The sequence below is a fragment of the Macaca fascicularis genome, chromosome 2 (assembly GCF_037993035.2).
Source record: "Macaca fascicularis isolate 582-1 chromosome 2, T2T-MFA8v1.1".
Taxonomy (NCBI): Eukaryota; Metazoa; Chordata; class Mammalia; order Primates; family Cercopithecidae; genus Macaca; species Macaca fascicularis.
This window is the reverse complement of record NC_088376.1, coordinates 126,379,593-126,396,294: the sequence shown is the minus strand read 5'-3', so window position 1 is coordinate 126,396,294 and position 16,702 is coordinate 126,379,593. Positions and strand designations below refer to the sequence as shown.

Below are 16,702 nucleotides of genomic sequence, written 5' to 3'. Positions count from 1 at the left end.
TTTTATTTTATTAATATGGTATTCTACAGTCTAAAAGTCAGATATGCCTCAAATTCCGCAGACGGTGTGAAAACACTCTATCTATTCTGCCTTTCTATCAAAAGAATTATTAAAGTTCCATGTGCCTCAAATCCATTTCCAAAGTAGGCATGGTATAAATTTGCATATATGTGTCTCAGCCACGTATACACATGAAGTGCAATTTCAGAAAAGTACGGACTGAATATGCACTAATATTTATGAGTATCACTTAAAGTAAAATAATAATGTTTCTTAGGATACATTAATTTAATAAATAATATAAATAAGACACAAAAATGGCAAACTTATAACATTGTTTAGCTTATAAAAGATTTATAACAACAGTAATTACTTTTGACATTCTAAAAATTACATCTATTTTTATATAATGAATTCAGAGAAAGAAAGTCTCAGTATTTGCCTCTCTGCCCAAGTCAGAGAACGACAATCTAAATAATTTCCAAACGGTGGAGTAGTACAATGACCTGGAAAGATTAAGGCAACAGCTTATAGAAAAGTCCACGTGAACAGCATCGTGAGTTTGGCAGCCTTGGCTATTGCTTTATGAATCCGTTCTGTTCATGAAAATATTTCCAAATAAAAATAAGAATATAAATAATTTTATCCAAAAATGTACAATCTCATTGCAAAATTAGAGTACAAAGTCAATCAACATTTCACTTCAACTATCAAATTGTAAAAACATTTAACTGATGATACCCAACTGATAACACCTCATTGGAGGGTAATTTGGTAATTCTTCTAAATATATTAAAAATGTATAATCTTCTGAGCCAGCAATTTTACATTTAAGTTAATAACAATAAAGGCATAGTAATTATTTATCTTTAAAGAGGAATTCCTTGCAGGTTTTGAAAACAATATAATATACATTTGAAAACTACCTAAGTTAGGAATTAGTTAAATAATCTCCAGGAGAGGCATACAGTGTAGTCATATATAGGCATTAAAATTATGGGAAAAAGTATTTTATCTAGTGGCATAGAAAAACAATTCACAATATATTAAGGAGAACAAAGCAGGTGACAAAACAGTGCCTCTTCTAGGAACCCATTTGTTATGGGCTGAATTGGGTACTCCCAAGATTCATATGTTGAAGTCCTCACTGGTGGCCTTACTGTGAAAGAGGGCCATTGCAGATATGATTAGTTAAGATGAGGTCATATTAGAGTAGAGTGGGCCCCTAGTTCAATATGACTGGTGTCATAGAAAAAGGGAAACTTCAGGCACAGTCACACACACACACACACACACACACACACACACACACACACACAGTATAACCATGTGAAGAAGAAAGCAGAAATCAGGACAATAGTTCTATTAGCCAAGGAATAGTTCTATTCGCCAAGGAACACCAAATATTGCCAGCAAACCTCCAGAAGCTACAGAGAGGCATGAAACAAATTCTCCCTCAGGACCCTCAAAAGGAACCAACCTTGCTGGCACTTTAATCTCAGACTTCTAGTGTCCAGAACTGTGAGATAATACATTTGTGTTGTTTAAGCTACTTACTTTGTAAGTCTGCAGCAAATTAATACATTATGTGGTTTGCCCTAGCAAACTAATACATCATTTTTTGTAGACAAAAACGTCCATGAACATAAAAGATATCTAAAAGTAAATTTCAAAATATTAAGGTTATCTCTCAGTGGAGGAACACTGGGTAATTTTAATTTACTAATTTTTGCTTATTTTGAGATTGTTAATAAACATTTCACTTATGCATAAAATGGCTCTACATAGCATGTCCGAAAAAACCCTCCACCCCAAAGACAAATATTCTTATTATGTTTGGCAGCAAAGCAGACATGGGAGAGTCAAGAAGTCAGACAGATATGGTTTGAAACCCTGCCTTGGTCACTTACCACCTGTGTGACTTGAGTCAAGGTCACTACAAGATCTGAATGAAAGTATATAATGCAGGTAGCACAAACGTGGTACAGCCTGGCATGTAGCAAGAACTCATTAATGTATAGCCATTATAGTGAATTTCTACTATTGGGGGGCCTTCTTTTTTCTCTAAAATAAACAATTATGTTATTCCCTTCAGAAAACAGCTTCACAAATTCATGATCCCCTTGCCAAAGTCTACAGGCAGCCTGAGGCTACAGTGTGTCTGGGATGCTGATCTAGAACTTGACACTCCGGTCTAATCATTCTTTCCTTGCCAACCACACCTGACTAATTTTACTGTCCTACTCAAAGTCATTCCAGTTAGCCAGAACTGCTCTTTATGACCTTCAGTACAAAGAACATATGTGTGCATGTGCGTGTGTGTGTGTGTGCAGGTGCACGTTTAAGAGATAACATCTAGCGAAGCAGAAGACTCTTGTGAATTTTCCAATGCTTTCTTTCCAAACTCTTGCAGTAAAAGGATATTTGGAGGAAAAGAAGGAAAATAGCTTGTCTTAAATATTTCCTATGTGCCACTAATCTTTGCAAATGTTATTTAATGAACACAATAATTATGCCTGCTGGTTATCATTATTTCTACTCTTATAAATATGAAAGGCCCAAACAGGTTAAGTAATGTGTCCAAGGTCACATAGCTTGTAACTAATGCAGCCGACAGTCAAATCCAAGTATTTTTTCTGTTACTAAATGAGAATATAGTGAATAAAAGCAGGCACTTTTTTAAAAGCTAGCACTACAGGACGACTATAGTAAATGACAAGTTATTGTGTATTTTCAAATAGCTGGAACAGATTTTGAATGTTCCCAACACAAAAGAATGACAAATGTTTGAGGTGATGGATATGCTAATTACCATGATCTGAGCATTACACACTGTATACATGTGTTGAAATATCACATTATATCCCCAAAGTATGTACAATTATTATGTGTCAATTAAAAAATTTTAAAGCACTAGCAATTTAAAATCATGCTTTGCATAATGATGTTTTGGTCAATGATCAACCACATATATGGTGATGGTCCCATAAGATTATAATACTAAATTTTTACTGTACTCTTTCTATGTTTAGATGTTTAGATACATGAATACCATTGTGTTACAGCTGCCTACAGTATTCAGTACAGTCACATGTTGTACAGGTTTTTAGCCTAGGAGCAATAGGATGTACATGTAGCCTAGGTGTGTAGTAGGCTATCCCACTTAGGTTTGTGTAAGCGCACTCTATGATGTATGCACGATGATGAAATCACCTAATGACACATTTTTCTCTTAACCTATTCCTGTCATTAAGCAACATGTGTTTGTATACGCATGAGAGAGAGAGAGAAACTACAATATTTACACTTTAAATTTACCTACAGTTGCTGGTAAACATAGCCTTTTCCCACAGAACAGCTGGAGTGTAATGCCACTATCAGTTTCACACGCATTCTTTTTTTTTTCACCAATGAAGCACATGTCTTTAAAAATAAATTTCAAATTCATCTCCTGGATGAATCGTGATCACATAATAATCATGCTTTGAACTGCTTCATAAATAGAATCTGTGAATCTGACAACAAAAGTTCTTACCTAAACTCTAGTTGATGATTATGACACAGAAAACATACCTCTCCCCTCTCCTCACAAACCTCCAGCTGTAGATGGACATTAAAGGTAGCCCATCAGATATTTCTCATATGGGAAAGATTTCCCAGATATCTGAGCTTTCATTTTCTGGGTTTGAGGACAGTCAACCTGTATTGAGCCCTCTCCAATAAAGTGGAGGGGAACTTTCAAACATTTAAGCTCATTTGATTTTACAGCTCTGTGTTACAGTTGTTTATTCCCATTGTATAGTTCAAGAAATTGAGAGACAGAAAGATAAAGACATTTACCCAAGGTTTCTCAGCCATTAATTTATTTGTATCATTAAAAAACACCTTTGATGTAGGTAAAATCCCTGAGCAACTTGAGGTTCAATGATGTTGACCTGCCCATGGACATACACAAAGTTTGTGGATGAGACTTAGCTTGCATGGCTTCAAATCCAGTACATTCTGAATCACAATCATAATCTCTATTCATCCAGCTACCCCCTTTTCACATTGAAATGTCTCTCAGGATCTCTATTCTTCACTCAGATCATGGGTTTGTGCTCAGTAATTTTCTAATATCTCCCTGCCAATCTAACTCTCCAATCTTCTGAAGTCTCAACTGGAAAGATCCTGAAAAGTGTGCCAACTGTCCATCAGGTGTAAGGTGAAGCCAGTGCATAAAAGGCCAGCCAGAAAATCTCAGAGTAGACCAGATGGATGTGTGAGAACTTCCTGTTAAAGCACACAAATGCTTCCAAATAACAGATCCAAAGAATGACGACTCACACACACACACAATGGACAAAGTTCATTTACTTTTCCATCATCCATGATGGAAGCTGCCTGACTTGAATAATTTACCATACATCCAAAAGGAATTTAAGTGTTCATAATCTTACTAAATATCCATATCCTTCCTGAATTCTACAGATACTTTTCTTTGTATCTGCATGTTTCAACAACATATTTCTGAATTTGAGTTTTTTCTACAATGGATCAGTGAATAAAGATTGTTAAAAAAAAAAAAAAAAAAGATACACAAGGTCAGTAAAATTTCCTCAAGGAGTGGGAATGTTTTCGAGAAATAAAAAGATCACTGAGAAGGTATGAATGTCCTTAGTCATGAGGGCATTTAAGCTTTGCTTTGTCTGTTGGTAGCATGAGATAGCATAAAGGGAACTGAGTTAAGAATTAGACGACATGACTTTAAGAAGAAATCATGTATATCGTCCCTGCTGTTTTCAGTGGGAAATCATTTAGCTCCAAGACCTGGGAGTAATGAGTGATTACTATTAATGGAAGATAATGCAGAAAAATGGTTAAGAGCATGGAGTCTGGCATCCAATTGCCTGGGTTCAAATCCTGGCTCTCTTACATACTAGCTGTATGACTTTAGGCAAGTAGTGGGATCTCTCCAGGCCTTAATTTTCTCATATGCAAAAAGGAGTTTTTTATTAGTCTTTTGTAAAGTAACATGATATATGAAAAACATGTGCATAGCAGTTAATAAAGCACTTGTCTCAACATATTATTTTAAACATTATTTTGTTTACTTTATGATCATCTCATGCTATAGTTTGGATGTTTGTATCCTCCAAATCTCAAGTTGAAATTTGATCCCCAATTTTTGAGGTGGGGCCCAATAGGAGGTATTTGAGTCCTGGGAACAGAACCCTCCAGAATAGATTAATGCCCTCCCTAGGGGAGGGGTGTGTGAGTGAATTCTCTATTAGTTCCTGTGAGAGCTGGCTATTAAAAAGAAATGGGCACCTTCTCCCCACCTTTTGCTTCCTTTCTCACCATGTGATCTCTGCACACACCAGCTCCTCTCTACCTTCTGCCATGAGTGGAAGCAGCCTGAGGCCTTCACCAGAAGTGGATAGTGACACCAGCTTTCTTGTACAGCCTGCAGAGCCATGAACCAAATAAACCCAGTTTCTTTGTAAATTATTCAGCCTCATGTATTCCTCTACAGCAACACAAAGCAGACTAAGACATCTCACAATCAACATTCTTCCAATGGAGAAATAATGAGAACCAAAAACATTATAACAATGATATAGTGAAACCCTTTATGTTTATTACAGTGCTAGAAAGTGTAGGAATGCTTCATTGTGTTTGTAGATACATCATCAACTTCAACAACCTCTTCCTCAGTTACAGTTAAAGAATCTTGGTATAGACCAGACACTGCTGGAGGTTTTACTAATATTATCTTACTTAACCATCATAACACCAAAAAGACATGACTGTTATGGTCCTCATTTGATAGTTGTGGACCTGAGGGTGAGCATAATTATGCAATCTGCTCCGTGTTCCATGGCTGAAAAGAAGAGCAAAAATTTCGGCATCAAACTGACCCCAAAATTCATGCTTTTTCAACCTCCACACCGCCTTCTACATTTTTCCAGTGGTATTTGCTCATCAACAAATTCCTACTTCTCCCCACCTCAAAGAAACAGCACCTACCACACAAGGCAATCCAGTGACTCTTCCGGGAGTAGTTTTCTGCTACATTAGTAAACACATACACATAAGAAATGAATGTAATAATTAATGTAGTCTTCTAACATCAAGGGCCAGAGCTGAATTTACCAACAAATATGTGAATAAAAATGAAGTATACATGGGTTTGAGGATTTACATTTTTATTCACAAATCGTCTTAGGCAAAACCTAATCATTTCTTTAAAAGGAGGTTTTCAACAAATGGACAAGATCGCACAAGCTAGTGGAGGCCCATGTGCTGAAGAGCCAAAGGTGTACCTCTTTGGATAATATTATCAGTGTGGATCCACTCAGCTATCCCCTAATCAGAGAGCATTCCAAGAATACTGATGCCAACATCTCGAAGGTATAACATCTTGAGAAAATTACCAGTGCTACTTCAATAAAAGAAGTACTGGTTTAAAAATCATTTACTTTTAAACCAGACATGTACACTTCTCACTGGGTCTGTCCTGTTATGACTTAAAGGATCATCACGATCACTGCTTCAGCTGAAAGAACAGGCAAAAGGCAATGTTTTGAATATCATGACCCTTTTTATTCAGGCCATAAGTGACAGGATAGCAGTGGGCATTTGACCTATGGCAACCAATTTGTAGACTGGCTATTGACTTGTGATATTGCCCGGGGTTGACAGTTGTGTCCGAACTAAAACAATTTTTGTGTTAGTTGAGCCAATCATATTCTTTCTGTTAGGACATTAGCTAAGAATAATGAAGAGAATAAATAGGAAACAGAAAGGGAACACAGAGAGAGGGCAGGGAGGATAGTGACAAAGACATAATAATAGTGGCACCTTTGCTAAGGCATTCTTGCTGCTCATTGACCTGAATCCAAAATATGAGACCTGAGCCTGTTTCAGTCCTTGAACTTTTATTTCTATAAAAGTTCTCCACCATTTTCATGCAGTGGGTATCCCTATAATAGCCCTGTTTCCTTGACAGTAGTGCCTATGGGACTTACTCTCCTCCATAACCAAGCTAAACAATTGTTTCCAGGGAAAGCTTCACAATTCCACTTCATAATGAAGATGATTAAGGGGAATTTACATCTTATCCAATGTGTTACCAACAATTCATTTACTTATTCTTTGTTCCCTTCCTTCCCTCCTCCTTCTCTCATTTTCTTAACCAATACTTACTAAGCACCTACTGCCTAGATGTTTTGGTGGAGTTTGAGAATGTCCCTGAAGTTGGTCTTACTGTGTGTTAAGCACTGTGTTAGAAACATAAAATGCTGATGGGCAGGACAAACAAGATCTCTGCTCTCACATTGCATTTACTCTGGTTGAGTAGCTAGAATGAAAAGTCATTAAAAAGTGTGGTCTGGGAGCCATCAGAAGGCTGACCTTATCTAAGAAGACCTCCCTAGACAGTGATATCCACATTGACACTGAAGGGAGAAGAGGAATTCATCAACTAAAAAGCATTGAGCAAAAAGGAGAGGGAGCATTCTGGGCAGTGGAAGTGGCATGCACGAAAGTTCATGAGAACAGCAAGAAACCATCATCAGGCCCCCAAAACATCAAGAAATGTGAAATGTGTACAGAGCAAGAAAATTGTCTCTTGGTATGAGAGTTAAAAGGGTGAGGATGGACCACATTCCCCTATCCTAAGGAACTTTCCCCAGTAAAGTTTGGATGATTCACTACATTCAACTGGCAGCATAATTCTTTCTTGTAGGCTTCAAAGAGACCAAAGAGACTGGCATGGAAGATAGAGTGTGGTAAGTGGTTGGAAAGACTTAGTACCTCAGGGAACAGAGATCAAGTTCTTACACCTCACATCTCACCCTGTGCTCTATCCAGTAACTATATTATGCTGCCCAGAGTCATTTAGGTTGGAAGAAGGTATTTCTTTATCATCACCATCATCATGGTCACAATTATCATTTACTTTAGAAGGATACTTAATAGTTTGCTAAACACTTTTTCGTGCTTGATCTCACTTAAAATTTTCAACACTATAGGCAGGAGATATTGTCCCCAGTTTTCAGGTTAGGAAACTGAGGTCTTTAAAGGAGCCTAAGCTAATACATTGAACAGGAATAATAACAAATACAACAAAAGTCAAATACATCCCCACAGAAGATGAAGACTCAAAGGAAGACCATGGTTCTGTGCACATACTCCTTAGAGATTTTCTCCTTATCTTCTACTAGCACATGACTGTTTTTCTTCTGTCCCCATACCTCAGTCAGTGAGAGATGTGGGTCCTCCAGGGAACAGAGAACTAAGGATCGTGTTTCTACTTCAGCATAACTCTAGGGTTTTCTCCATGTTTCTATGGGGGAACTCCCAAGGGCCTGGAGCACCTGCGCATTACAATGTGGTTAGTAAGTGCCTTTATCTGACCCTATAAGGACCCTTAGCTACATCCTGGAGAATTCAGTTGGGTCCACTGTGTCTCTTTCAAATGTAGGAAATTGTCTATGGATTGTTATTTGAGAAAGACCAGGAAAAGTATCTCTCCACACCTCAAGGATAAACCCCTGAAGGCCAAGTGCTTGCAATTCTTCCATTAGACTTTCTCCTTTAGGTTCAACACTGACCTCGCTGGAATTTTCTTTGAAATGTGAATATTCCAAGGAGCAAGTGCCTGAAGAGACATTCATGCTATGGTAAAAATAGTCTTGCCAGTGTGAGGGCCCTCCACAGTGAAGGATAGAGATAAAGGGGCTAAAAAGAGGTATGAGCAAGTTCGAATTCAAATTTCTACCTCAGAGTTTTGCCAAGACTTTAACTTGCAAAAAGTTATCTGTAATGTCCTAAATTCTCCTTTGATGAATTTCTACTTTCTCCCTTTTTATCACCATCATAACGGCTAGCATCGTTATCATCATCACCTTCATAATCATTTACTGAGCACTTATCACAGTGTAGGTACTATGCAAGGCACCTTACTTGGATAGATCATTTAATCATGATAGCAACACTTTGAAGTAGGAACTATTATTAGCCCTGTCTTATAGATGAGGAAAATGAAGCCTAGTATATTTAACTTGCCCAAGGTAACGAAGCTAGTAAAAAATAAAATCTGAATTCAAATCCACAAGAAGCATTCCTAACCCTTTTCTCTTTTTTTCTATACTTGTGAGGCCAAATACCAATTGTCTTAATACACTCAGGAAAGCATTAAGAGATGAATCCATCAGCACACTGGGGAGCTGCTTGTTTGTTGTGTACTTATTGATTCGTACTCCAATTGCACATGATTTTTGTCACCTATTGAGAGGCTAGAAGGTTGTAATTAAACCCACATTAATATAGCTTTAAATTACATCAAACCGTCAATGGTGGATTGCTGCTCACAATTTAAATAACTTTTATGTAAGAATTCCCTGTCTTGTTCATACATAAGAAGAAAATGAGTTCTCTGACTTATGCACTCATTTTTTTTTAACAAAAGAGAAAAAGAAGATAAAAATGAGATTAAATTATTGGCTTTATAATCAAAGTCTTTTTCTACATATTTAAAATGAAAAGTACTGGTTTTTAATTGGAATCTACTCTACCTTGGTTAGTTAATAACTAACAGAAAATAAAGCCAAATATAAAAGACCATTCATCTCTAAATACAAATGTTCCTTGGCATTTTCAGAAAAGACCTCAAATATATAAGTTGATGACTGAGATAAACACTGTAAAATAGGATAACATCTGTTTCTTAAAGCTTCTTTGAGGATCAGGGGTAAGATACGTCAAGTGCTTGCCACATTGGAAGAAGCAGAAGAATGTAGCATTTAAGAGAATGAAGTTGGGAGTGAGGCTGCTCAAATCTTGACTTTGCCATTTCCTGCAATTTTTGTCCCTGATGAGTTGGTTAACATCTTTGAGCCTCCTGGTGGAACGGGAATGTTAAAGTTACACAGCTTCAACACAATGATGTAAGAAAAACACAGTAATGTAGTCCCCCATATGATGCCTGCATGCATGACGAAGGTAGCTATTATTACTTCTCTCATTAGGCGTTTAAAATGGTGGCTATTATAAAATTGTATTTATTATATGTTATGACGACACATTTCACTTTGTTGTTATCCATGGCATAATTTATAAATGTTATTAATATTAAGAAAGCAGTATGATATTTACTTGAAAAACATGGCTTAGAATTAAATTCAGGAATGATGACTATATAAAAGCTAGCGCCTCCATTTAAATCAAGTAGACCTATACCTCACGTATCAGACATGCTGCATCCTTGGATTCACTAGCCTCCTTGGTTAGGCAGGGAGGTAGACTGGAAAGGGCGAACGGTGATGTGAAACCCAGGGTTACAACAGAAATGGTATTGCAAAATTAGGGATAAATGTCAAAAATAACGATTAGAAGAATTAGGCAAATTGAGTCAGCAGTTTATTCCATAGGCACAGAATCTAGGGCTGCAGCATTGTGTTGGAGAACTATGCAAGCCACACAAATATTGTTTTGACGAGTTTCAGTCCTTTTGATGACCTTAAGTCTGCACCAATGTGGTCCTAAACAATATGGATGTGTGGATTCCTCCACTTTTCATTTTACATAAATCCACAGGTACAAATTCAGTGCACTGTATATAGTAAAGAAAGAATGTACTAACATAATTTTTTAAAAGGAAAGGGAAAAAGGAGACCAAAGGTCAACTGGCAAAATACTGAAGTAGCAAAATAAGAATTACCTGTAGGCCGGGCGCGGTGGCTCACGCCTGTAATCCCAGCACTTTGGGAGGCCAAGGTGGGCGGATCACGAGGTCAGGAGATCAAGACCATCCTGGCTAACACGGTGAAACCGTCTCTACTAAAAATACAAAAAATTAGCCGGGCGAGGTGGCGGGCGCCTGTAGTCCCAGCTACTCGGGAGGCTGAGGCAGGAGAATGGCGTGAACCCGGGAGGCGGAGCTTGCAGTGAGCCGAGATCGCACCACTGCACTCCAACCTGGGTGACAGAGTGAGACTCCATCTCAAAAAAAAAAAAAAAGAATTATCTGTGGAAAGACTATACCAACTTAGTTTTTCAGAGTAGTCTGAAAATGGGGTAAGTTTAATATATATATTTTGCCATTTCCAAATGATAGTTTAAGAAGTTTGTGGGACCTGTTTTATCACTGCGCTCTAGCCTGGGTGACAGAGTGAGGCTCCGTCTCAAAAAAAAAAAAAAAAAAAAAAAAAAAAAGAATTATCTGTGGAAGACAGGACTATACCAACTTAGTTTTTCAGAGTGGTCTGAAAATGGGGTAAGTTTAATATATATTTTGTCATTTCCAAATGATGGCTTAAGAGATTTTCTGGACCTATTTTATCATCAGGGAATAAATGAAAAAGACCACCAGAGTCAGGGCTATGTCCTAACTTTTCCGTTTTGACCTAAAAGATAGTGAAAAGTACCCTGACCTCGTTTAAGTAGAGATTAAGGATATGGGAGTTTTGCCTGCAAGTCTTTGAAAGTGGCTAAAGCTTTCCCCTCAAGGTTTGACTTTTATGTGTTATTAAGACTTTAAATCTAGTGTATCCATGAACCCTTCCTAAGGAAAGAACACGTAAATAAAGTGGATTTTTTCCCCAGGCTGTAAAATCCAAAAGTAGAAGATGACTTTAAAGGTAATACCAGTTCATGTGGGTAATCCATAGAAAATAATGTAAAATATGAGAAATTGTAAAGAATTTCTGGTGTGTGTGCCCAACTGCAGACAGGTGATATGCCCACAATTCTTCCTGAATACCACAGTTTACCATCAGTCTCTCCCATTCTCTACCTACTGCATCTCAAATTACACCCTTCTGAAAAAATCAATTTTAACAGTTCAGTGCTTTATATCTACACTTCCCTCTGTGTTCATACAAATTACACACATGCGCACTCACATACAAAACTGTACTTTTTATTTGTGCAAATATGGGACTCTATATATTATTTGAAATATGATTGAATAAATTATCTATATGTTTATTAAAAGGATAAATATTGGTTTTTCCATTTAGCAATTTTATCAAATACAAATAATAAAACTTACGTTTTCTCACTTAAGAATTTTATCAAATGCAGTGGTATATTTACCTGCAGGTCAATGCATATTAATTGAATTCTTTTTTTTTTTTTTTTGAGACAATGTCTCACTTTGTCGTCCAGGATGACGTGCAGTGAAGTGACCACAGTTCACTGTAGCCTTGACCTCATGGGTTCAAGCGATCCTCCCACCTCAGTTTCAAAAGTAGCTGGGACTATAGGCATGCACCACAGTGCCTAATGTTTTAAATTTCTTTTCCTTTTTTACAATCTCACATTACATTTATTTGATCATAATGTGGACAAGAAAAATGTATTCCTATTCTTTTTGATACTAACAGTTTTACAGAATTTGTTTGCAGTTTCCGTCAAATAACACATAGCATATCTTTTTGATATAGAATCTCATACCCATTTAGATCCAGTACGTTCATTAGAATAATATAGTCTTCTGATTTTAAAAGCAATGATTGCTTATAGAAAAATGATATGCATCAGACATTTAGTCAGAAAAAGAAACATGAGAACATGTCTTTTATGTTTGATATCACTTAACTTACAGGATGATGTGAAAATAGTTTGGTTATAATTTTAACAAAACTAAAAGTCACTTCAACTAATGAAAAAAATCAAACACTGAAGAATCAAATATCTGCTGACTAAGCTGATATTCCTGTCAAAAGAAATGTCTTCTGTTGCACTAAATAGTAGAATTAGAAATGCAATATATGTTAAGGCATATTTTAATTAATATGCTCTAGAATTGCACAGTTTCCCTATGTTGACTAAGCTGGTCTTGAACTCCTGGGCTCAAGCAATCTTCCCATCTCAGCCTCCCAAAGAGCTGAGATTACAGGCATGAGCCACCACGCCTGGCTAATTCATTCTTTTTAATGGCAATATAATATTTCATAACATGATGAATCATACTTTAATTATTTTCTTATAATGGACTTACTAGTAATTTCCAGTTCTTTTCACTACAGATGATGTTGCAATAAATATTCTTGAGAATATTGCTATTATCTGAATATTTATGCCTCCCCCCAAGTTCACATGTTGAAATATAGTTCCCAAAGTGATGGTCTTAGGAGGTGGGGTCTTTGGGAGATGATTAGCTCATAAATGTGGAGCCCTCATGAATGGGATTAGTGTTCTTACAAGGGACGGATGAGATCAGAGTTCTTCCCTTCTGCTATGAGAAGATACAGCAAGAAGGCTCCATCTGTGAACCAGAAAGTAGGCCCTCACTAAACAATGAATCTGATGGCACCTTGATCTTAGACTTTCCAGTATTCAGAACTATAAGAAATAAATTTCTGTTGTGTATAAGCTATCCAGTTTATGGTGTTTTGTTATAGCAACCCCCAAAACTAAGACACATATATCTTTACATGCATGTTTATTTCTACAGCATGGGGAAATTGCAGCTTAAATACACTGTCGAGTTTAAAGCTGCTGTCTATTGCTTTGTAAAACTTTCACAGAAACAGGATAAACTGGGATATTTTAAGTGCTCCGTCATTACCGGTTTACAATTTTTGCTGATTACTTGCAGTTTAACCAAGCACTATGAAAGGAACCAGTGAGGGAAACAGAGACAAACAGAAGAAATGTTCCGCCATCTATAAGAAATCACATTTCCTCTCATTGTCAATATCTCCCACAGAAAAAGATACCTCAGAGTGACTCCTCAAGCCATTCTGTGCACACAGAATGTATGTTCTTTCTCTCTGTTCACTACTAGCTTTTTCAGCAACTAGTACTCTCTCTCTCCTCATGTCTCTGGCTCAGCTCTTTTAAAACGTAGCTCAACCAACTAACTTATCTGACTTTTAAAATTTGCTTTGTCCATTATTCATGTTCTCTTCCACAAATGAGAGTCTAATTACTGAGGTACAAGCAAAAAGCACTTCCTCCTTGGAGCCTTAGTATCCTAGAAGATAGAGGGGAAGGACTGCAAATAATTTAAATGTAGTACCTTAGAAACCTTTATTCTATTTCACTCTTTCTCTCTCATACACATCTCCTGCACAGACACACACACCTCCTCAGGAGGGGGGAACTATAAAACAGTATTTCGCAGTGTGATAAATTCTTATGAATGAATAAAAATCTAGTGGAAGTTCAAAGAATGAGGTGAATCATTCAGTTTGGGATAGAGGAAAGAGGAGAAAAGGCTTCACTGAGGAGGTAACATTTAGTTGAGGTAAAAGACAAACATTTTTTTAGGCTTGGAAGGTGAGGACATTCCATACAGTGTGAATAGAAATAGCCAGGGCACTGAGGTAAAAGAGGCTTTTAAGTTTTGGAGGGATCTGGTATAGCTTAGAGTGGTGGTTCGCCAATTATAATGTGGATAAGAGTTATACACGGAGCTCATTTAAAATGCAGATTCATGGGCACCCATCTTCCCAATATTTTGATTTGGTGTCCAGAAATCTGTAATTTGAACAAGTTCATCCAGGTAACAAACACCTTTTTATATGCCAGTAGAGACTGTGTGAGGAGCAATGGCACAAAATCATGTTGCCACAGTATTGGAGTGAACACAAACTAGTATCTCAGATAAGTGAGAGTGTGAGACAATAAGAGATTATGTCAGAAAATGATGTCAGGTCTTTGAACTGGGTTTTGAGAGATAATAACTTGACAATGAAGCTATTATTTTCTTCCCTAAAAGCCACTACTTCACAGGAAATATTTATTGAATGACTGAATGAATGAATGTGGGCAGAATTCTGAGAAAGCAAACTGAAAGTTTCCAGAACTGTGAGGATTGCTTGCTCATCTAACTTGACTGTAAGGCAAACAGTTTGAGAATAGCCAGCTCTGAACCACTAATTCAAGCCTTCCAAAAGCTGTCTTTGTGTATGTAAAATTGATATACGCATGCATTTTCATTCAAGTCTACAAACAAGGTAAATGTAATTATCTTGTAGATCATCCTTGTAAACAATCATCACAGTTATGTAGCCACTGCCAGATACAAGCCCTTAGAGCTAAGATCTGGGAACACAGAACAGGCTCTTACATAATTTCCCAGCTAGTCAGTGTTAGGGCCTGTGATTAATGCTACATGACAGGCTTTGAACTTTCTATTCAGATAGGTTTGCTTGCCTTTTGGAGCTCCTAGCAAGACGAAACGTGTGACCTGCAGATTTCACTCTGAATAAGCATCATCCAGCCAACAACACTGACATGGCTCTGTGGCCCTGTGGGTAACCGTTGCTGTGCCTCACTCCTCTGCCCATACACAAATTGCAATAGGAGCGTCAGGGTGGTTTCACAGAAGTAGAATACAACTTCCTGAAGCCCAGTCGCTGAAGAAAGCCATGGCAAACAGGCTGGTGGGCTCTTCTGGGTGTAATCAGAAAAGCCCTAAGGGAGTGGCCAGAGAAAAGAAACTATAGTAGGGAAGAAAGGAGTTCTGCTCTCTACCCGCCGCCGTCTATAACAGTCTGTGACAGCTTCGCAGCATCTTTCCCTTCCTGGAGCTCCCGCGGAGCAATTGAACACGCGCTTCCAGCATCCCAGTCCCGCCGAGGAGCTGTCCCAGTTCTGACCAACTTTCTGAGCTTGGCCAAGTCTTCCCGGCTCCTCCGCTCAGCTATGGGTCTCTCCACCCATCCCCTCATCCCCGCGAAGGTCCAGGTGAGGGGCCAGAGCCCAGCGGCAGCTCCTCCAAGCGTCCCCCTCCCCCATCTCCCAAGGGGGAGGTTTCTTTCCACAGTCCCTGCTCGTCTGCAAGCGGTGAGGTGAGACGACACTTGTCTAAGCGCCTGCAAAAATGCGTCCACACTCCCGCCTCCAAGCAGAGTGCCTCAATCTTGTCCCCACCGCCTTGGAACGGCACCTTAGGAGGGGGCAGGATAGAAATCTCCGGCTTGAGGGTTGACTCTCCGGCTTGGAGCAGAACGGAGCAGGGAGCACCCCATGCGACCTCTCCTCACCTGATGGCTCGCTGCCTGGCGCCCCTCCCTGTACGCACACACTGCTACTCACCAATTCCAGGGCTCGCAGGAAGGCAAGGGGCTCCTTCAGCACCCGGAAGGTGCCCGCAGAGGCCAGCTTTGGGGGAACGAGGCGAGAGAGAGAAAGCAAAGCGTGAGGAAGGGGCTGGGGGTGCCTCTCCCAAGCCGCGGCACCCCCCGCCCCCCGCCCCGCTCCCAGCCAGCCGCCCTGCCCAGTTCTGTCTCACCTGACTCACAGGGTCCATAGCTCGCCCTCGCTCGCTCTTCTCATCCACCAGTTCTTTTTAAAAAGGAAGTTCGCTTGGCACCACCGTCCTCAGGGCCAGAAGCCCCTTCGGGAGCAGCCAGAGGAGCGACACCTTGGAGCAGCCCGGCGAGGGCAGGGGGCCTCGGGAAGCCCACTCGCTAACGCTGGGCTCTGCGCTCCGGGAACCCAGAGCGTCGGGGAGGCGAGGCGAGGCGAGTCAGCGAGGGGTGGGCAGGGAAGAGCTGGGGCAGGGTAGAGACAACAGGGGAGGGGGAAACCCATGCAGCCAGGAGAAGGCTGTCATTGGCCAGCGGCGCGCCAGAGGGGAGGGCGAGGAGGTGGGCGAGGCAGGGCCCACAGGCATTGGTGCAGGCTCAGCCGTGCGCCCGGTGCCCTCTGGCTCCGGGGAAACTTTAGGTCTGTTGGTTTGGGAAAGCGGGCTTGGCACGAT

General features: G+C 39.3%; 1 protein-coding gene across 1 annotated transcript in view; it reads right to left on the bottom strand.

Moving 5' to 3' along the window:
• The window catches only part of SYNPR (synaptoporin), a 330,920-nt gene extending 314,450 nt beyond the window's left edge, over window positions 1–16,470 (bottom strand). Inside the window, exons 1-2 of the mRNA XM_005547524.4 lie at window positions 16,232–16,470; window positions 16,036–16,101 (exon numbers count right to left, since the gene is read on the bottom strand). Coding sequence (XP_005547581.1) covers window positions 16,036–16,101; window positions 16,232–16,249 — 84 coding nt within the window. The 5' untranslated portion in view covers window positions 16,250–16,470. The remainder of the gene's footprint in view (window positions 1–16,035; window positions 16,102–16,231) is intronic.
• Between the last annotated feature and the right edge of the window lie 232 nt (window positions 16,471–16,702).